Below are 21,824 nucleotides of genomic sequence, written 5' to 3'. Positions count from 1 at the left end.
TAGCCCTTTAAGACCATCTGAGCATCTGTAGGCCTGTCCTTTTTCAGTTGTACTTGATCCCAAGAGTTTACCTGGCTTAGAGTACAGGCTGTGGCATATCCAACATCTTAAAAATCAACTCTGGAGTTAAACTTTTAGTTTATAGTATTAATACTTTAGAATTAAGAAGGACTTTGGGTGCTATTTAATCATTAAAATGAGGGAAACTGTGACCCAGAGAGGGCATGCAGTTGCTCAAAGTCATGAAATTGGTAAATGACAGGTCAAAGATCAGAGCCTGATTCAGAGAAATTTCTATAATTGAAGAGTGGTGCTTATTTATATACTGGAGTGCTCTACTAAGCTTGGGGAAGAAGGGAAGCCTCTGCCCAGAAGCAAGGGAATATAATAAATATTGGAGTCCCTTAAAAACTGCTGGTCATGTGGATCCTGGATCCTAAATCTCCTGGAAAAGAAAATGTATCTGGTGTGCTTGAAATCACTGTGTGTATGTGTGTATTGGTACAAATATGTGTAATCCACCTGAACAATCCTTAACCTTATCTCCTTTCAGAGTTCTCTTTTTCCCCATGGTATAGGAAAGGGCTACTACATAATGAAGTTTAAATTTTTTGATATAACATTTTATCACGCATGCCTGCATGCTCAGTTGCTCAGTCATGTCTAACTCTTTGTAACCCCATGAACTGTAGCCCACCAGGCTTCTTTGTCCATGGGATTTTCCAGGCAAGAATACTGCAGTGGGGGTGCCATTTCTTTCTCCAGGGGAATCTTCCCGACTCAAGGATCAAACCTGTATCTCATGCATTGGCAGGTGAATTCTTTACCACTGAGCCACCTGGGAAGCCCCAACTTTTTATCATAAAGACTTGAAATAGTATTTGAAAGGCAGTACAGTTTAGGATAACAGTTCCCACTAATATTTCCTTTTCATCAGACTAGTGGAAGCCTCTTCACCTTGTTTATTGTTGGAAGGCATACTGGGAGAATTTTGTCAAGGTAGCTGTCACACAGGGGATAGTGACAGAACTGATCATGCAGGAATTAAGAAAAGATAATTTGTCTAATTATATTATAGAAGGTAATCCAAAGACTGTTGATAGTGTCCTTTGATTAATGTATCTGAGAACATTAAAATGTTCTAAATGACTGAAAAAGAGAAAGGTGGTATTGGTCCTACAACGAGAACTGGTTAAGAGTGATTTATCTTGAAATCATTTGTACAGATGCAGTGAGAATATCTGAGTCTAGAAATTCAAATAAAAGGGAATGAGTTGATGACTGTGAGATTTAAGGATTTTTTTTAGAAATGAGAATTATATGCAAGCTTTTACTGTTAAGTATTAAATATTCCTTAGTGTGTCACCTAGGTCCTAATTTTCCCCATAGTATGGGAGTCAAAGTGTCAGAACAGGCTGTTTACTGGCCCTGGTAGTGTGATGTGAACTACTTAATCAGGCCTGAGTTGGATATTCCCATTGTACTTTTCAAATTTTCTAAAATAATGTGTTAAGTCCCATTTCTCAACGAAAAAACAGCCTTTATCATAGAAAAATCTTTGTACTTTGGAAACTTATTGTGAGTAATTTTGATTCTACCACTTTGGTTTCTCTTAAACCCACCTGCCTGTCTCAGTCAAGACCACCACAATATTTGTTCAGACTTTCATATCTTTTCATCTGGATCCCTTGCCACTCATATCCACATTGCTGCCAGAGTGATTTTACTGATTAGATTGTTTATTTTCTGTTTAAAACCCTGAAGTAGCACTCTGTGACCTTTAGGTAAACTTCAAATTCCTTAACATCTCATGTAAGATCTTTGTGATCCACTTCTTATTAACCTCTGTGGCCTTATCTGTCATTACTTGATGTTCTAGCCAAATTGAATTATCTAATGTTTCCTAACTTCTCATGCATCTGAGCCTTCGCTTATGTTATCTCCTTTCCCTGGAATGTTTCTTTTCTAACTTCTTCCCTTGCTTTCTCTTACTCATCTTTCTAGACTTTGCTGGATCATCTCTAGGGAGCCTTCCTTGATCACCTCTTCTTCTCAATACATTACATTTATTATAGTCTTTAATTATTAGTTTGTCTTTCCTCTCAGACCATCAGTCACTGGAGGATACAGATCATAGCTTTTAAACTTGTATCCCTTGTATCTAGCACTATGTTTGGTGTGTAGTAGGTGTTTGCTAAGTCCTTGTTGGATAAGTAAATATCTTTTAAAAGATGAAAAGGTCATCTTCTGTAGTGAAATAACTTCCCAATCTTGTGGCATGTAGGATAGTTCCACTACAAACCCCTGAAGTCATCTTGTCTCTATAAATTAAGGGCACAAAGGATACCACCTTTATGAACTTGTTCAGTTAATTTGATGGGTTGTAGCTGATTGCTAGTTTCATCTCAGAAAGTTTTAGTTCCTGCTTCTGTCCCAATCAAAGTCATAGCCAAGGCAGACTTATTCCTAGACTCACTTTCAGTCAGTGCACATTTACTAAGCATTTGTGATGTGTAGACTCTGGACTAGGTGCTGGATATTAACAGTATGGTAATATAGGTCCTTATCCTCAAAGAAATGTTAGTCTTATGAGCCAGTTCATCACCTAGAGTTTTGAGTCACTGTATGAGTGAATTAAAGAAGTATGTAATAGTAGATAGTCTTTGAGTTCTAACATATTTGAATGAATCAGCCAGCAAATGAACTGTTTATTCTCTGGTAATGAGGGTACTTTAATGAGAACTGGAATTTGTGAGAGATACTACTTTATGGACTGTTAGCCAGTAGACTATTTGTCATTTTAATTAAGTAGTATTTTCTTCTAAATTCACTTGCAGTAACTCCTGTCTCTTCTGAAGGTGGTTGACAACAGTGCTGTAATATACGAAAATAATTTTATTTATTAATAAAGTGATATATTTGAGATATGTACACACAAAAAATTCAGACTGTTACAGATTCATTCTTAGATGCAATGCTCTCAAATTAATGCTTGATATCTTCTTCTCCTTCTCTATTCATTGTTACTTGGTAAGTTGTTATTTTTATTAGGAAATGTCGTTCTTGGGTTCCTTCTCACAACTTTGCATGTGTGAACCAGCAAGAACTCACCTTGGCTCATTGACGAGAACACAGAGAAAATGATGTTAATCACATTTAGAAGTGGGCAGTAATGTCAGTTACTCTTCTTTGTTTTACAGAGATGAACGAAATCAGTCCATCATTGTAAGTGGAGAGTCTGGGGCAGGAAAAACAGTTTCAGCTAAGTATGCCATGAGATACTTTGCAACAGTCAGTGGTTCTGCCAGTGAAGCCAATGTTGAGGAAAAGGTGTTGGCTTCCAACCCCATCATGGAGGTAAGACAGCAGCAGCCACGGCCTTCTTACTGTATCCTCTCCATAAGAACCACACTGAAAAATTTGATTGAAACATCACATGTCAGAAAGTTTGGGACCTCCCAACCACTAAGAGTAGGAAAATACTGTTCCTGATATTAGTAAGAGATCTAGGAAAAGTAAAAATTCAGTAAAGTAGGCATTTTAAGTAAAGTCCAGCTATAAAGGATTCCACTGTATTCCATAAACCTGTGTTTTTAACCTACCACTACATTGTTGCCTCCAAGTAGCTGGCAATGGCACTTCTTTTCCTCAGTTAATGGAGTTGTATCTATTGCTGCTTGTACTGGAAGTATAAGCTACTCCTTTCCCCCCAGTCCTGAGCTTATTTAAGCTCCTTCTAAAATGTAGGATTCACTATGCTCAAGCATGATGAGTTTTAGTCTTCCTTTACCCACACTTCGTTTTCTGTATGTAGTCTAACCTGTTTAGCTGTAAGTTTTTATATTTTTCCAGGTAGAACTATAAACTTAAATCATGATCTTGGAAACATTTTTATACATGTTTCTGTCAAGCATATCATACAGTTTTAGATTAGAAAACGAAATTTACTAATATAAATTCTTGAAAAAAGGAAGATCTGTTAAAAGATGTCCTTTTTCCCCCCTTTTGTTAATTTAACTTTTTAAAAAAATTTTTTATAATGTTGTGTTGGTTTCTGCCATTCAGCAACACAAATCAGCCATAACTATATATACATCCTCTCCCTCCCTGGCCTCCCTCCCCTCCCCGCCCATCCCATCCTTCCAGGTCATCACAGAGCTACACAGCTCTGTGTACACAGTTCCTGTGCTACACAGCGACTTCTCACCAGCTATCCATCTTACACCCAATCGTGTATATATGTTGATGCTACTTTCTCCATTTGTCTCTCTCCCTCCCCCAAGAGCATTCTCTAATGGAGTCCATCTGTATCTCCATTCCTTCCTGCCAATAAGTTCATCAATACCATTTTTTCAGATTCCCTATATATGTGTTAATATATTTGTTTTTCTCTTTCTGAGTTACTTCACTCTGTATAACAGGCTCTAGGTTCATCCAACTCACTAGAACTGACTCAAACCCATTGAAAAGATATCCTTTCAAAAGTAGACTATATATACAAAGTAGACATGCTCAGACCAAAGAAAACAGACCTTTTCATGTGGAAATTTGAGTATTTTAGGATTTGTAACTGGAGGATTATTTGTGTATTGAAGTGATTTTAGGAAAGTTACATTAAATGGAGAAAATAAGTCTCAGTAAATGGAGAGAAATGACTTTGGACGTGCAGAAACAAACCTTTTTTTTTTTTTTTTAACAATAATCCTAGTCAGCATTCTTTATTCCTCTTTCTTTCCCTTTGTCAAGTCTTATTTGTCACCCAAACACAGATGGCGTTTAGAACTGGCCTGGTGCACCAGTGATACAAGTGGTTTTTGCACTAATCAGTCCAGAGGTAATTGTGCCTGGTGTGCAGTGCTGTGTGTGACACTTCATTATAGTATGCTGTGACCCCTTGCCCACAGGGCTACCTTCTAGAGCAGCAGGACTTCTTGGGATTGAGAAAATAAGAGATGTTGGGGAAGTTAAGAGCCTCCTGGGCTGGGGGAGCTATGGAAAGAGAACTGGAAATGTTTTCTGAAATAGCATGGACAGGAGAAAACAGATGCTTATGTCAAAAGAAAGTAGTAAAGATCTTAAGAAAATATTAAGATTTTGAAAGAATTTAAACTATATAGATATAATGGTAGATCCTACTCATGTTACTATTGTGATAATATAGTCTATATAGCCCATTTCTTGTTTTGGTTTAGATAACAGCAAGGATTTACTTTCTGCCATTCTTTTTACTGTTTTTGATCATAACAACAAATTCTTGGTGTTCAACAGTTGTTTAGTCCATTCTTAATCCCTAATGTTAGAAGATACCAAAGTCCTGATTATGATGGTATTAGGAAACCCCATCTCTTCTAGATTCAGACTGTATAATAACATATAAGTCTGGAATGAAGCTTCTGGAATATGTCTAGTTGAATGGAATATTTTATGACCTTCTATATTCTAAAAAATAACTACATTTTTTCCTACAACACAGATTTGTATTATGTAGGAGTGATATTAAAAATTTGAAATGGCTTCAGATACTACTTTTTAAATACAGTTATAAGGAATTTACCTCATTTGCTAGGAAGAACAAAAAAAGATAAAGACAGCAGTTATACATTTAAAAAAATTAATTTATTAAAATTTTTAATGACAGCAGTTATGCTTAGCTGCTTCTTTCTATAATATTGTTTAGTTTCTCTGCAGGAATTTGGATTAATAAAATTTGTTAAAGAGATAACTACTTTTCAACAATTACAAATAAGGGCATCCCAATTTGAAACGTTAAAATGGAATATAGGGCTGAAAAATGGTGACAAAGGGTTTACAGTTACAGGAAGAAAACATAGGTAAAATATTGAATATGTGGCCTAGAAAATTTGTAGCTTTTAAGCCTGGCTCAGGATTATGTCTCTGTATCAGAGCCCTTTACTGTGATGTCAAGAAAGGCATGTCTGTGTCTCCAGTGATTACAGTCATCCCACACCTTGAACATTGTAGCCCAGTGACTTATGGGATTTGCACATTATCCTTTGGAAAGCCAGCAGCAACTCATCCTCAGCATAGACTCCTTTTGCAAAATGCAAATGATGTACAGAGAAATAAATGATTCTTTTTTGCTCAATTTTATGACATTTGCTTTTTCGCCCTTCTTATTCCCTAGAAATTTTTATCCTAAGATAGGGACCAGGAAAGTGATGGGGGCACACTGGGTCTTAATAGTTCTTTTTCCTCTTTAATAAATTGTAGTTGAAGATTTCCATCTCCATTTAGTAAAGAAGAATAATGCACTCAACATGTCATTGAAATCAGTAGTGAAATCAAGACCACAAAACTTCTTTCCTTTAACAGTTTCTTGCTGATTGAAATGAAAAGAGCATTAGGGAGGCTGTTATAAATACAGTATTTGTAAGGCTGATGAAACACTTAGGGGAAAGGACAAAAGGCACTATTTATATCCAGAACCTTGTGTCCATATCGGGTTAAAGGCTTAGAATCATATAGTTTTATTTTTGAAAGGGATGCTACTGCTCATCTATTCTAGAAGCTGAAGCTGAATGGTTCTATGAAGACCTGCAAGACCTTCTAGAACTAACACCCAAAAAAGATGTCCTTCTCATCATAGGGGACTGGAATGGAAAAGTAGGAAGTCAAGAGAGTACTCTGTTACCTGTACTCCAGTTACTTGGAGTAACAGGCAAGTTTGGCCTTGGAGTAAGGAATGAAGCAGGGCAAAGGCTAACAGTGTTTTGTCAAGAGAATGCACTGGTCTTAGCAAACACCCACTTCCAACAACACAAGATATGAGTCTATCCATAGACATCACCAGATGTTCAATATTGAAATCAGACTGATTATATTCTTTGCAGCTGAAGATGCAGAAGCTCTATACAGTCAGCAAAAACAAGACCTGGAGTTAACTGTGGCTTAGGTCATGAACCCCTTATTGCTAAATTCAGACTTAAATTGAAGAAAGTATGGAAAACCACTAGGCCATTCAGGTATGACCTAAATCAAATCCCTTATGGTTATACAGTAGAAGTGACAAATAGATTCTAGGGATTAGATCTGATAGACAGAGTACCTGAAGAACTATGGATGGAAGTTCATAACAATGTACAGGAGGTGGTGATCAAAACCATCCCCAAGAAAAAGAAATACAAAAAGGCAAAATGGTTGCCTGAGGAGGCCTTACAAATAGCTGAGAAAAGAGAAGTGAAAGCCAAAGCAGCTCCTTGGGCTTTGAAATCACTGCAGATGGTGTCTGCAGCCATGAAATTAAAAGACACTTGCTCCTTGGAAGAAAAGCTATGACAAACCTAGACAGCAGAGATATTACTTTGCTGACAAATGTCTTTCTAGTCAAAGCTATGGTTTTTCCAGTAGCCATATAGAGATGTAAGAGTTAGACCATAAAGAAGGCTGAGCATCGAAGAATTGATGATTTTGAACCGTGGTCTTGGAGAAGATTCTTGAGAATCCCTTGGACTGCAAGGAGACCAAACCAGTCAATCCTAAAGGAAGTCAATCCTGAATATTCATTAGAAGGACTGATGCTGAAGCTGAATATCCAGTACTTTGGCCACCTGATGCAAAGAGCCGACTCATTAGAAAAGACCCTGATGCCGGGGAAAGATTGAAGACAGGAGCAGAAGGGGATGACAGAGGACGAGATGGTTGGATGGCATCATCAACTCAATGGACATGAGTTTGAGCAGGCTCTGGGGGATGGTGAAGGGCAGGGAAGTCTTCCGTGTTGCAATCCATGGGGTTGCAAAGAGTCTTACACAACTGAGCCACTGAACAACTACTGCTTGTCTGTTCTAGTCAGTTAACACATGAGGACACTAATGCTCTTCAGAGGATTAAATGATGCAAGTTGGTGGTAGGGCCTGCTGTGATACCCAAATCTTCAGACTTGTATTTCATTTACTCCTCTACCATTCTTTGCTATATGTTGATATACCTTATACTTAAAGACAAAAGGATCTGTTTCAACCCTGGCAATTCACTGCTTCTTCTCACAGAGTGTAGTGATTTTGGCAGGTCCACTCCACACTCTGAGGAGATCCAAGGGAGGTGACATGTGGAGGTTGGGATAGGAGTTGGGAGGGAGGAGAAGCTGTGGACCACCCTCTCCCAGCTCGCGTAGTTGCTGGGGAAGGTGCTGAGGACAGTGCCCCGGAAGCACTCATTGACTCTCACTGCTCTGCCACTGCTACCACATGTGACCTCATCTGCTCTTTGACAGAGTGTGTTGTGTTGAAAGAAAACTTTGCATTGATCCATTAGTTTCATTTTCTAAACAAAATAAAATAATAGGAATATATGGAGATTCCTCTATATATTGTATATGGAGATACACAAATTTTTGTTGTGCATTTTGTAGTGTCAAGTTTTGCTGAAAAAGTAGTTTCCAGCCATTCTTTCCATCTTTAATGTTAATCTTAAATTTAGCAGTGTTCTCATTGTCAGAACAGAATAGGATAATACCTGTCATATTCCAGAGACTAAACATGTTTTCTTTGATTGATCAGAGATTCTAATGTGTTAACTTTTGTGGCTGTGCTACTACTGTTTTTATCACTTGTGTTTGTATTGCCTTTTTTTTTTTTTCTTATATTGCTTTCTTAATGCTGCAGAACATTCTCATATCTTTCTGCTGCGGTTTCAGTGTACTAATCCTAGTAGTCACAGGCTTTGCATAGGGAAAGATATTAATTATATGAAATTATCTAATTAAGTGTTTAATATATGCACTGTGTGAACCCTTGCTTTTCTAACTGTAGCATGCTTTTTGCTTTGCCTTGAAGGTAAAAATTATAGAAGCATGTCACCTAAATCAGAAGGCAGTGCATATGCCATTTAAGTGTTTAAGATTATAGTAAAAATTTAGCAGAAATTTACATTCTCTACATTCTGTAGCAGATGTCTCACAAGTTAGATACCACTATCAAATTCAAAGCCAAATTTTACTGTCTCTGGTTTCTGAAAATTGCTTTGAATTGAGGGGGTAATTACTAACACTCCACTAATAAGCAATCCAGCTGAAACAAAGAGACCCTGAACACCAGGGCAATATTTCCAGGAAAATATTAGTTTGTCTTAGCCAGTTTATTTACATGAAACAGACTACATTTCAAGAAATCAAAAACTTAGTTATTTAACTAGGATGGCTTGTGCCTAGGCAGCCCCTGGTCCCATCCGTTCTTTTCCTTTGCTGACATGAATGAGTGTGTTCCATGCCTTCTTCCATGGTGAAGACCTCCCAACCGCTGGCCTCCTGTCTGCTGTTTCTGAAAATCACTTGTGTGAAAATAACAAGGCTGATACCGACTATTAGTATATACCTGTGTGATTGTGCAGTGACAAAGCATGCGATTTGCAGAGGCAAAATTGGTTCTGTTTTTAAAAGAATCACTTTTAAAGGGTTGTGTTCACCTCTGTTCTGTCTCTCCCTGAACAAATCTGTTCATGTCAGGGCATGAATTACACTTCTAAAACCGTATTTTTTTCCCCTTGTTTTTCAGTCAATTGGAAATGCTAAAACAACCAGGAATGATAATAGTAGCCGTTTTGGGAAGTACATTGAGATTGGTTTTGATAAGAGATATCGAATCATCGGTGCCAATATGAGAACTTACCTTTTAGAGAAATCCAGAGTGGTGTTCCAGGTAAGCCAGGCCAGTATACATACAGATTGCTGTATCATTCCAGAGCTCACTTTATTCCCAGATTCTCTTGAGCATGTTATGTCAGTATTACTACAAACTACATCTGGACTGAAACATGTGAAACAATGCCTGTCAGAGAATATCCCTTAGACTAATAGTCTTGGGACTGGACAGTGATTTAGGTTTAATGATTTTTGCTGTTTCCTCCAGATGCTTGTACGAAAAGATTAGTTAAGAAGAGGTGCTGATAGTTTAGTCTTGTCTGTCACATTTCCCAGTTGATAGGGAAGACATTGGTCTATGCTTCAATGAGTTATAGCTTGAACTCAGTTCCAGAAAAATGTTCTTGACCTTTTTCCTTCCTTCTTTTCTTTCAGAATATGGTATTGTTTAGGTAGAATGTTGGGAGTTAATAGATCCTCATAACTCAGTTGTGAACCACTGTCAGAGAACACACTCAAGTCTACGTATTGGTGTAAGACTTTCATTCACACATATGCTGTTAGTCCTTTTGAAAGCAGGAGTGGGGGTGGCTTCCAGGATCTCAGTTCCCCAACCTGGGATTGAACCCAGGCCTTGGCAATGAAAATCTGGAATCCTCCCCACCCCCAGGGAACTCCTGCTCTTACTCCTTTTTTATTTGTAGATGGGAAACACTATATATTACAACACTGACAGACATGTTTATGCTCAGGAAATGTGGACTTACCACTGGAAAACTCCTAGTATAGGACTCCTGGTGACCCACTGCAAACTGTGACATGGGGTTCCTCTAGCTCCTTCACTGGACGCCTGCCTCGTGGAGATTCCAATAGCCCTGGCCCTGCCATATAGCTGAGTCTATAGTTTCCATCACACAAGTCTATTAAGGTTTAGAACGTGTAGGAAAAACATACTGAAAGTCATGAGTTTGGGCAGCCTAGAACTATTCAGGCTTTGACTTTAGGGATGTGCCTGATTTATGGCTACCTAAATGTAATACTGTGAACTGTGGTGTTGGAGAAGACTCTTGAGAGTCCCTTGGACTGCAAGGAGATCCAACCAGTCCCTTTTAAAGGAGATCAGTCCTGGGTGTTCTTTGGAAGGACTGATGCTAAAGCTGAAACACCAATGCTTTGGCCACCTCATGCGAAGAGTTGACTCATTGGAAAAGACCCTGATTCTGGGAGGGATTAGGGGCAGGAGGAGAAGCGGACGACAGAGGATGAGATGGCTGGATGACATCACTGACTCGATGGACGTGCGTTTGAGTGAACTCTGGGAATTGGTGACAGACAGGGAGGCGTGGCGTGCTGCAGTTCATGGGGTCGCAAAGAGTCAGACACGACTGAGCGACTGAACTGAACTGAAATGTAATACCTGATTTGTATAGTAAAGCAATAGTTACCCTCCTCCATTGTTCTCATATCTAGATACATGCAGAACAGTGTTATTGTATACACATGTATGCTTGAATAGGTTAAAAAAATATTTAGTAGGCAGAAGAAACAATGGGGGAAATATATGATCTAAGAGAAGACTGAGTCTAAATAGTACAGATTTGATTGATAGGTAGATGATGAAAGGGAAAATTGGTATGGTGACCAAAGGCTAGTAGTGGGGCCTAACCCTTCTTGTCTAGAAACTGTGAAGCAATTCTAGCTCTTCCCCAACCGTCAAGCCTATATAATATTGAGGATGTTTGGTTATATCAAAGTGAGTCAGACAGAGAGTACATATTTGATATTCCTTCATGTACAAAGATTATCAAAGCATTTCTGTAGATTCCCCAGCTTTTCTAGTTGTCTGTGTACTGAACCCCCTAAAATATTGCCTGAAAAGTGAACGTGGCTCAGTCGTGTCCAACTCTTTGCGACCCCATGGACTATACACGTTCATGGAATTCTCCAGGCCAGAATACTGGAATGGGTAGCCTTTCCCTTCTCCAGGGGATCTTCCCAACCCAGGGATCAAACCTAGGTCTCCCACATTATGGGAAGATTCTTTACCACCTGAGCCACAGGGAAGCCCAAGAATACTGGAGTGGGTAGCCTATCCCTTTCCAGTGGATCTTCCTGACCCAGGAATTGAACCGAGGTCTCCTGCATTGTGGGCAGATTCTTTACCAACTGAACTATGAGGGAAGCCCTCTTATTGCCTATTCGTGCTTATAGTCATTGGTATATTGTTTTTTTGTTTAGGGTCTTCTGTCCATGTAATAAGTTTTCTTTACCAGACACCAACCCCCATTATGCATGAAACCTGACCTTGGCCTTACTTGCTGTATTCTTCTGTCAACTGAGTTCAGCTGGTAGAGAATCTGCCTGCAGTGCTGGAGACCTGGGTTCAATCCCTGGGTTGGGAAGATCCCTTGGAGAAGAGAAAGGCTACCCACTCCAGTATTCTGGCCTGGAGAATTCAATGTACTGTATAATCCATGGGTTTGCGAAGAGCGGACACAACTGAGTGACTTTTACTTTCACTTTCTGTCAACTGAATACACTGCAGAATTCAGGAATATGATGATAGAATATAAGAATTAAGTTTTGTATGAGCAGTATTATTACATTGTATTTTGAAAGTATATATGTGGAAGAAGGCAGTCAGAAAATACTAAGAAATGGTCTTAGAATTGTACACAATTTACCTTCTATTTGAAATATATTTTTATTGATTTTTAAATATATAATCTAAATTGATATGGATGATGTAGTGCATTTGTGGATTTCTTACAAACAACTACAGTAGATGGTCCAGTCTAAGATATGGGAAAGATGGGACTTTTTTCCCCCAGAGTGTTAGGAAGACCATGAATCTAAGAGGTACTGTGAGGAAATATGAGTATTGGGCCAACAGAGATTTTACTTTCCCCAAAAGTCACTGATCTCTTATGACAGTGCCATATAGCAAGCTGTTTACTAGTTTAAAAAACATTACTATCACAAATATTATGTTGAATGTGACTAACAGATACACACACACAGATGCACATAGTTAATAAATCACATTTCAATAATCATAGATATTAAACATAAAACTTTTCTGAGTTTTAGATTAAAATTCTGTAATTGAAAACTCTTCTTATTTCAAAGGCAGAAGAGGAGAGAAACTATCATATCTTCTATCAACTTTGTGCCTCAGCAGACTTATCTGAATTTAAAGTGCTGCGATTAGGTATGAATATGACATTAGATTTATTGTGCTGGTATTATCTTCTGTTTATTTCCAAGTTCATAACTTTACTTCTTAAAAAGAAGATTATCTTGTACTGAAATATTTATGGATGAAATAAGAGGTCTACAATTGGCCTCAAGATAACCCATGGGATGGATAAGGGGTAAGTGGCTGTATAAATGGAACAAGATTAGTCTTGAGTTGATGCTTGTTTAAGATGAGTGTGATGAGTACACAAAGGCTCATTATACTAGTTTCTCTACTTTTGTGTATGTTTGAAATTTGCCTTGTTTAAAAGGAAAGAAAATATAAAGGAGTTTATGTGGTAGAACCATATGAAGTCTCTGATGAAGAAAGGAGGAAAGTGTTTGAAGAAATTATCCTAGCATGTAGATTGAAATAAAACCTTTAGGAAAGGACTATTCACTTAAACTCTACAAACATTTTGCTCCATTATTTAATTTGAGTCCTGTATTAAAATGTAACTAAAAATACAGACAGTCAGACTCCAGACTCTATAAAATTAATTGTGCTTTCACTGCCTCTAAAGCAGAGTGGACATAAGGGTAGAAGTCAAGGCCTTTTCATAGACTGCAAATCTTTTACAATTTTTCCTTAATTGCAGGAGATGCAAATAACTTTCATTACACGAATCAAGGTGGCAGTCCTGTGATTGAAGGAGTAGATGATGCCAAGGAGATGGCACATACCAGGCAGGCCTGCACTTTGCTAGGTATGTAATCTTATCCTTGAATTCTTGGGAGCAATAGCTCTCTGACTCAAGCAACCTTTGATTTGGAATATTGGCTTAGCTACATATTAAGTGGTGAAAATTTGGGGGAGATTTAACTTTTTTTTTTTTTTTCAGATTTAACATTCTTCATAAAAAATATTTGGGCATCAAATGGGCATAGAATTTCTCTTGGGGATGATGGGAACTATACTGAAAATATGTTATGGTAATGATTGTACAACTTTGTAAATTTACCCAAAACTTTTGAATTGCATGCTTAAGATGGATGAGTTTTATGATATGCACATTATTCTTCAATAAAGCTATTTAAAACATACGTTCACGGCTTCAGGGGAAAGATATGGGACTGTTTACTTAAATTTTTACAAAATCTGAAATGTAGAGCTGAATGGAATGGGTTTCTATTCAGAAGCTTATATTTTGTAGGATTTTTTTGTGTATTTGTTTTTTTTTTCATTTTGGGTGTGTTTTTGTGGCCTGGAAATGTGGTTGAGCTGGCTTGGTGACAAAATAATGTATTACATGTAGTTTATTTGTTTCTGAAATGGCTCAGGTCACTCTTTTGTTTCTAGATTTAAAAAAAATATATTGGATCTACATATAAATAAATTGACCTTTAGAAATGTAGTATACAACTTTTAGTGCTGAATTATTTATTTCAATGTCAGCATATGAATAACTCTAAAGTCATACATTGGTATTTTGAGGAGTAACCTGAGATGAGTTAATTTAATTTAAAAGTATTGCTAATCAAGAGTATTCTTGCCTGGAAAATCCCATGGATGGAGAGCCTGGTAGGCTGCAGTCCATGGGGTCGCTAAGAGTCGGACATGACTGAGCGACTTCACTTTCACTTTTCACTTTCATGCATTGGAGAAGGAAATGGCAACCCACTCCAGTGTTCTTGCCTGGAGAATCCCAGGGACAGGGGAGCCTGGTGGGCTGCCGTCTATGGGGTCGCACAGAGTCCGACATGACTGAAGCGACTTAGGAGCAGCAGCAGCAATCAGAGTATGATCCAGGACCACTATGGAGCTTGTAAAAATTTAGAATCTCAGACTTACTAAACTAGAATCTGCATTTTAACCAGATCCATTGGTGATTCACATATGCATATTATAGTTTGAGAAACACTGCTTTACTTCCAGTACTAACTCTATTTATAAACAGAAAATTGCAAATTTGAAAAGGTCATAACGCAGGAGATGGTAGAAACATTCCTTGTAAAATGAACTGTGAATTACCTGTATATGATTGCATTTTTGGAAATAATTTTAATATTTTTGCTTAAACATAATATATATCTAATATTCTGGAAAATCTTACCTTATTGAAGAGTGAAGCGTCATCTGGTAAAACACCAAGGGCTGCCCTGCATTCTCATCCTGCCTGATCTTTCAGGTCCTGCTCTAGTTCTTTGTTTACTCACTTGTCAGGCTGGGGCATAGCACCAGCCTGAACATTTTTAATTGTGTGGTCTCTTTGAATTATTCTTGGTCTGTAGTTAAAAGAAGTGATTGAATAATTTGACTTAAAACAACCTTACTGAGCCACAACTTGCATTTAGAGTAGAGCTAAATAGTAGTGTTAGTGAGATACTTAAATCATGTGATGAATTTGTTTAGCACTTACCATGTGTCACACAGTGTGTTAACTTTACTAAGTGTATTTTCTCCTTTAATGTTTACAAACTCCCTTTGAGATAGTCTCTAATGTCCCTGTGTCTCATATCAGAAACTAGAAGGGTGAAGGTGTCTGCCCATGTGAGATGGCAGGTCAGGAGCAGAGCCCGGCTTCCAGCTGAGGCCTGTCTCACTGCACAGCCCATGCTCTAAACCACAGTGCTAAAGTGCATCATGTGTAAAGGTCAACAAAGGTGAAAGTGTTGTTAACTATGGCACATTATAATGTGTACAGCATCTGGCAGTATTCAAGTGTTAAAAATTAAACTCTTAAAAAGTTAAATTATATGCGTTAATTGTTTAGTTCCTATTCTGAAATTAATCACTGTTCATTTACTCTGTTGTTTCAGGAATTAGTGAATCTCATCAGATGGGAATTTTCCGAATACTTGCTGGCATCCTACACTTAGGCAATGTTGTGTTTATGTCTCGAGATTCAGACAGCTGCACAATCCCTGTGAGTTCAGAGCAAGCTTCCTGTGATGACAGTTGATTTGTGTTTTAGTTTTGTTGATTCTTTATGGAAACAATGTGTTTGAAGTCTCTCTATTAACTAACATTAATAATTATCAGAGAGATAATTACTGGAGAGATACACTGTCTAGAGTAGAATTTTGAACCGTCGATAAAGAAATGTGGATTCAGATCCCTGGTTCACAGTGATTGCTTGTGTGTGTGGGAGGGATGGGGAAGGAAAGAACTTGGGTATATGTGTGAGCTGTATAAACAGAGGTGGGAAATATTCGATGTGAAAGTTGGATTGGTGAGTCTACAGTGAAGAGCTTGTTTGGCCCATGACACACATACTAGAATTGATAAGTTTATTTGTCCTGTGGAATATGGTTTAAAAGTTACTGAAGAAATTGTTAGCAGTGATTACTCCTGGGAAAAGGAATTAGATGACTGGAGAGATATGGTGTCTTCACTATGATTTACATATTCTTCCCCATGTAGAGATGACTACACACTGAGAATTAAAATTCAATTCATTTGTTTAAACTGTAATAAAACCTAACAGTCTCAGAATGTTCTCATTGGCATTGTGATTTGCAGTATTTTCTGATCACCCCTATCAAAGGTCACACACAATGCACACACTCACATATACATGTAGATACTTATTAGGTGTTTTTTTAACTTTATTAAAATGGAGGCAGTTTTAATATAATTAATTCTTTTTCCACCTTGCTTCCTCAAGGATTATAATAGGAAACAATTCTGAGATTTATGTTTCACTCTTCAGACACCCAAGTTGATATTTGCAAATCTACATGTAGATGAATTCATGTGACTTAAATTTGGGTAAATTAGACTTTAGTTATACGAGACAGCAAAAGAGACACTGATGTATAGAACAGTCTTATGGACTCTGTGGGAGAGGGAGAGGGTGGGAAGATTTGGGAGAATGGCAATGAAACATGTAAAATATCATGTAGGAAATGAGTTGCCAGTCCAGGTTCGATGCACGATGCTGGATGCTTGGGGCTGGTGCACTGGGACGGCCCAGAGGGATGGTATGGGGAGGGAGGAGGGAGGAGGGTTCGGGATGGGGAACATATGTATACCTGTGGCGGATTCATTTTTATATTTGGCAAAACTAATACAATTATGCAAAGTTTAAAAATAAAATAAAATTAGAAAAAAAAAAAAAAAAGAAATACATATTTCAGCATCTCCGCCTGGGTTCAATCTCAGCTTTACTATTTATGCACTCTATGTTTTGGGGTGAGTTACTTAGCTTCTCTGAACCTTAGTTTCCTCATTTTTAAAATAAAAGAGACTTTGTTTTTTACCAGTTTTGGACTAGTTGCTGTGATCGCACTTCATGCGGGATAAATTATATTCTAAAAATATTTATAATAAATGCATAAGAACTTTAATAAATACATAAGAAATATTTAAATGTATATATAAACTGAGTGAAAATAGGAACTTGGAACAGAGCAGAAGCACGGACTCACCTGGGAGTGTTTGCTGAACCCAGTGACGTTGAGCTGTGGTTTTCTAGCCAAGTGGGGTGCGGAGGACAAAAAACGGAGCCCCAGGCTCCTACAAACAGGGGAGCAGGAAGGCAAGCTTTTGCTAAAGTTGAGACCCTAAATGGGGAACATGCTCACCACCTCCTCCAAGAGTACAAAGAAAAATCAAGTCTCTAAACTAGGTGGAGGGGAGGAGGGAGGGCAGAAATAGTTCCCTAAAAATTTAGAGCAATGAGCTTTATTTCCCAGTTTGTTTTCATAGTTCCTGGATGGTCCCCAACAGCAACATACATAAAACTTGGCTTAAATTGATCCTGGATTGGTAGTGCCCTGGAAGCTTGACAGAAGCAAATGCAAATCCACCTTCAATCCAGGCCTCAACAGAGTCCCATGAGAAGAGTTACAAGAAATACTGACTCATAGTCAAAAATCTCAAATCTCATGATAAAACAAAATAGAAAGAGCTAGGCAAAACAACAGATAGCAGTCAAACCTGCTAAGAATGCGGAAAGAAATTAATAGCAGATTTGACATAACTGAGTAGAGAAGTGATAAGCTGAAAGACAGACATGAAGAAATGATCCAAAATGCAAGATGGGACCCACAGATGGAGCCCTTAACAATAGTTAAAAGAGATGAAGAATGGAGTAATAGAATCTAATTTTCATCTAATCAGAATTTCTAAGGGAAAGAAAGAAGAGAATGAGGCAGACAAAATGTTTGAGGAGGTAATTACTAACAAATTTCAGAACCTGTGAAAATGACACTACACCACAGATTTGGAAAGGACAAAAAATCCCAGATAGAATAAATAAAAAGAAACCCACCTCTAGGCTCACCATAATGCTACCATAGGCAGAGAGAAAACTCTTGAAACACAAAGAAAGATAAGACATACTAGTGTTGAAAAAGTAGCAATTAAACTGATTGCTCACTTCCCAACTGCAGTAATAGGAGTCAGAAAACAGTGGACCATCTTCAGTGTTCTAAGTAAATAATTACTAACTTAGAATCATATATCCAGTAAAGATATCTTTTTAGAATGAGGAAAAGATAGATGTGTTTTTGGACAAATAGAAACTTGTGAAAATTTGTCACCAATAGGCCCTCACTAAAGGAAATATTAAAAGACATGGTTAAGACAGAAGGAAAGTGATCTGGATACAAGATGTAAAATTCCAGAGGGAATGGTGAATCAATAAAAAAATGGGCAAAATTTGATTAATTAAAAAAAATAATTATTATGAATTGAGCTTCCCAGGGGGCACTAGTGGTAAAGAACCCACCTGCCAATGCAGGAGATGAGATATAAAAGATGCAGGTTCTGTCCCTGGCTTGGGAAGATCCCCTGGAGGAGGGCATGGCAACCCAAGAATACTCCAGTATTCTTGCCTGGAGAATCCCATGGACAGAGGAGCCTAGCAGGCTACAGTCCATAGAGTTGCACAGAGTCAGACACAAATAGTGTATTGGGCCACAAAATACTTTTTACAAAAAACTCATTACAGAGGGAGAGGTAGTAGAGAAACCTCACAGACATTCCCATAACCAAGCAACCAGTCAGCATCGCATGAGTTCTGATGCAGCATCCTGAGGAGGGTACCACATCTCTTCTCTAGTATTCCCACCAAAAAGGCATGCCGAATCTGATCATGAGGCAACATCATACAGACCCAAACTGAGGGGCACACTACCCTTCTAAAGTATCAAGTTCTCAAAAGACAAAATGAAATAAAAGGGTGAAGAGCTCCTCAAATTAATAGAGATTAATGAAATAAGATAACTAAATTCAATGTACAAACCTAGACTGGATCCTGGACCATAGAAGTGGGATCCCGGTCCCTAACAACCCTATCCTCAGAGGACATTATTAGGTCAGTCAGTAAAATTTACTAGGTAATAGGGTTGTATCACTGCTAATTTTCTGATTTTATTCATTGTACTATAGTTATATAATTTTAGGAAAATACACAGTAGAGTATTCAGTATCAAAAGGGCATCATGTTTGCAACATGCCCTCAAAAGACTCTGAAAAATAATATGTATGTAGGAGAAGGCAATGGCGACCCACTCCAGTACTCTTGCCTGGAAAGTCCCATGGATGGAGGAGCCTGGTGGTCTGCAGTCCACGGGGTCGCTAAGAGTCGGACATGACTGGGCAACTTCACTTCCCTTTTCACTTTCATGCATTGGAGAAGGAAATGGCAACCCACTCCAGAATTCTTGCCTGGAGAATCCCAGGGACAGGGGAGCCTGCTGGGCTGCCGTCTATGGGGTCGCACAGAGTCGGCCACTACTGAAGTGACTTAGCAGCAGCAGCAGCAGCAAACGTATGTGAAAGAGTGAGAGAGAAAGAGCAAACTTGGTAAAATGTTAATGTTTAAGGAATCTGGGTGGAGGGAATACTTTGTACTTTTCTTGCAACTTTTCTGTTAGTCTGAATTTAGTTTAAAATAAAAAGTTTAAAAAACTAAAGTGAATCACCATCCCTTTCTTCCTCCCAAAAAGATAATAAAGTACTGGATAGCAAAGCTTATAGATTGGGATTGAGTGTTTGGAGTTCATGTTATTTAATTACATTAAGTTAGCTAATATATCAATTCTTCTATCATAAAAACATAAACAGAAAGTGAAGCTTTCAAACTAATAAAGAGGAAAATGAACTAAAAAAATAATCCCAAAAATAGCAAGAAAGAGAAATTTTTAGAAAAGGAGGGACAAGTAAAGGCCAAAAAAGTTATTAATAGAAATAATTACAAATGAAGCCAATGTTTTAGTTAATATGGATTGTCAGACCAGTTTTAGAATTCAGGTATATACTTTTGAAAGAAGCATTCCTGGAAAGTAAAGGTACAGGTAGTTCGAAAGTAAAAAGTTGAGAAAGGACACACCATAATAGCTAGGAAAAAACCTGGTAGAGCTGCATTGATACTGGACAAAATGGACTTTGAGGCCAAAAGCAGCGCTAGAGATAGGGTCACTATGTATTGCTAGAGACGTGTATTCGCCAGGAAGATGCGCTAGTTCTAAACTTGCGTGTGCCTAATGATGTAGTCTCAAAATATATAAAGCAAAAGATTGCCACAAGAATAAAAAGACAGATCTGTCTAGTGGGATATTACTGACTTCTCTCAATTACTGATAGGTAAAGAAGTCTAAAAATTAGTTAAGTTGTAGAACATTTGAACCAAACAGTTAATAACATTGACCTCCTACAACAAAATGGTAGTACCATTCAAATAAAATGTTTAGAGTGCTGATCCACTTCTAAATGTCACACAATTCATATATAAATGAGTGAAATAAGCTGCTTATTCAAGGGAGTTGATCCGTGTTGATGGTGATGGTGCTGATTTGTGTCTGAAGTGATTACTTGAGAGGAGGGAACATGAAAGAAAGAAGGGACTGCTTCAGTGGGAAGGGTCAGGGGAGGAGGGTGTCAAGAGACCCAGGGTTTAATGACAATTCTGACATAAACTGGTGGTGTGCTTTTTGCCAAGCTAGTCTTTTGGATGTTATGTCCTAATTTGTCAATTAGAGATAGCAGTGTTCACCCTGCCTGTTCCTCAGGAATGTTATCATGCAATTGAAACATGTGAGTGAAGATGTTAAAAAATATAATGTAACATGAGTTAAGTTAAATAAGTATTTTTAATTTATGAATACTTTTCATGCCTACTCATGCAAAACCTATGGAAGACATTGTAGGGGATACAGGGATCCCTGTAGGTAAGGGGTTCCCAGCCTCCAGGATCTAATGCCTGATGCTCTGAGATGGAGCTGATATGATAGTAACAGGAATAAAGTGCACAGTCAATGTAATGCTCTTGAAGCATCCCCAAACCATTCCCCCACTCCACAATCCATGGAAAAATTGTCTTCTACAGTCAGTCCTTGGTGCCAAAAAGGTTGGGGATCCCTGCCATAGATGATGCAGGGGGTCCTTAGATTAGAAATACTAGTCTAAGAAGCCACACAAATAACTATTAAGTTGTCTGTTTATAACCTTTTAGTACCTCCACCTCACACCTCCCTGCCATTGGCCCTCATTGCTCTTAGAGGAAAGACTAGCCATGGAACAGCCTCTGGCTTCATCCCCTACATTATCTCCCTCACGTAACTTCAATTCCTCACATCTCTGGTTTCCCTCCCACCTCAGGACTTTTATACTAGATGTCCCCTCTACTTGGAAGACCCTTTCACCTAGTTGCTGCTGCTGCTGCTAAGTCGCTTCAGTCATGTCTGACTCTGTGCGACCCCATAGGCGGCAGCCCACCAGGCTCCCCTGTCCCTGGGCTTCTCCAGGCAAGAACGCTGGAGTGGGTTGCCATTTCCTTCTCCATTGCAGGAAAGTGAAAAGTGAAAGTAAAGTCGCTCAGTCGTGTCTGACTCTTAGCGACCCCATGGACTACAGCCTACCAGGCTACTCCATCCATGGGATTTTCCAGGCGAGAGTATTGGAGTGGGGTGCCATTGCCTTCTCCTTCACCTAGTTAACCCCTTCTTATTCTTCAGATATCAACTCCATTTCTCAAGGCCGCTGTCTCCTGTCTCCCTGAATAGGGCACATTCCTTACACATGGAATCTTAGTGTCCTCCT

General features: G+C 38.4%; 1 protein-coding gene across 4 annotated transcripts in view; it reads left to right on the top strand.

The window, feature by feature from the left end:
- The window catches only part of MYO5A (myosin VA), a 205,890-nt gene that overhangs the window by 91,992 nt on the left and 92,074 nt on the right, over positions 1-21,824 (top strand). For all 4 annotated transcript variants that reach the window (XM_086320975.1, XM_086320974.1, XM_086320973.1 and 1 more), the window contains exons 5-9: positions 3,201-3,357; positions 9,513-9,656; positions 12,728-12,809; positions 13,435-13,542; positions 15,596-15,702. In XM_086320975.1, coding sequence (XP_086177101.1) covers positions 3,201-3,357; positions 9,513-9,656; positions 12,728-12,809; positions 13,435-13,542; positions 15,596-15,702 — 598 coding nt within the window. The remainder of the gene's footprint in view (positions 1-3,200; positions 3,358-9,512; positions 9,657-12,727; positions 12,810-13,434; positions 13,543-15,595; positions 15,703-21,824) is intronic.

This window comes from Bos grunniens, chromosome 10, assembly GCF_055505025.1.
Source record: "Bos grunniens cultivar Pamir isolate PY7600 chromosome 10, Bosgru_T2T1.0, whole genome shotgun sequence".
NCBI classification, from domain to species: Eukaryota; Metazoa; Chordata; class Mammalia; order Artiodactyla; family Bovidae; genus Bos; species Bos grunniens.
This window is presented reverse-complemented; position numbering and strand designations above follow the sequence as displayed.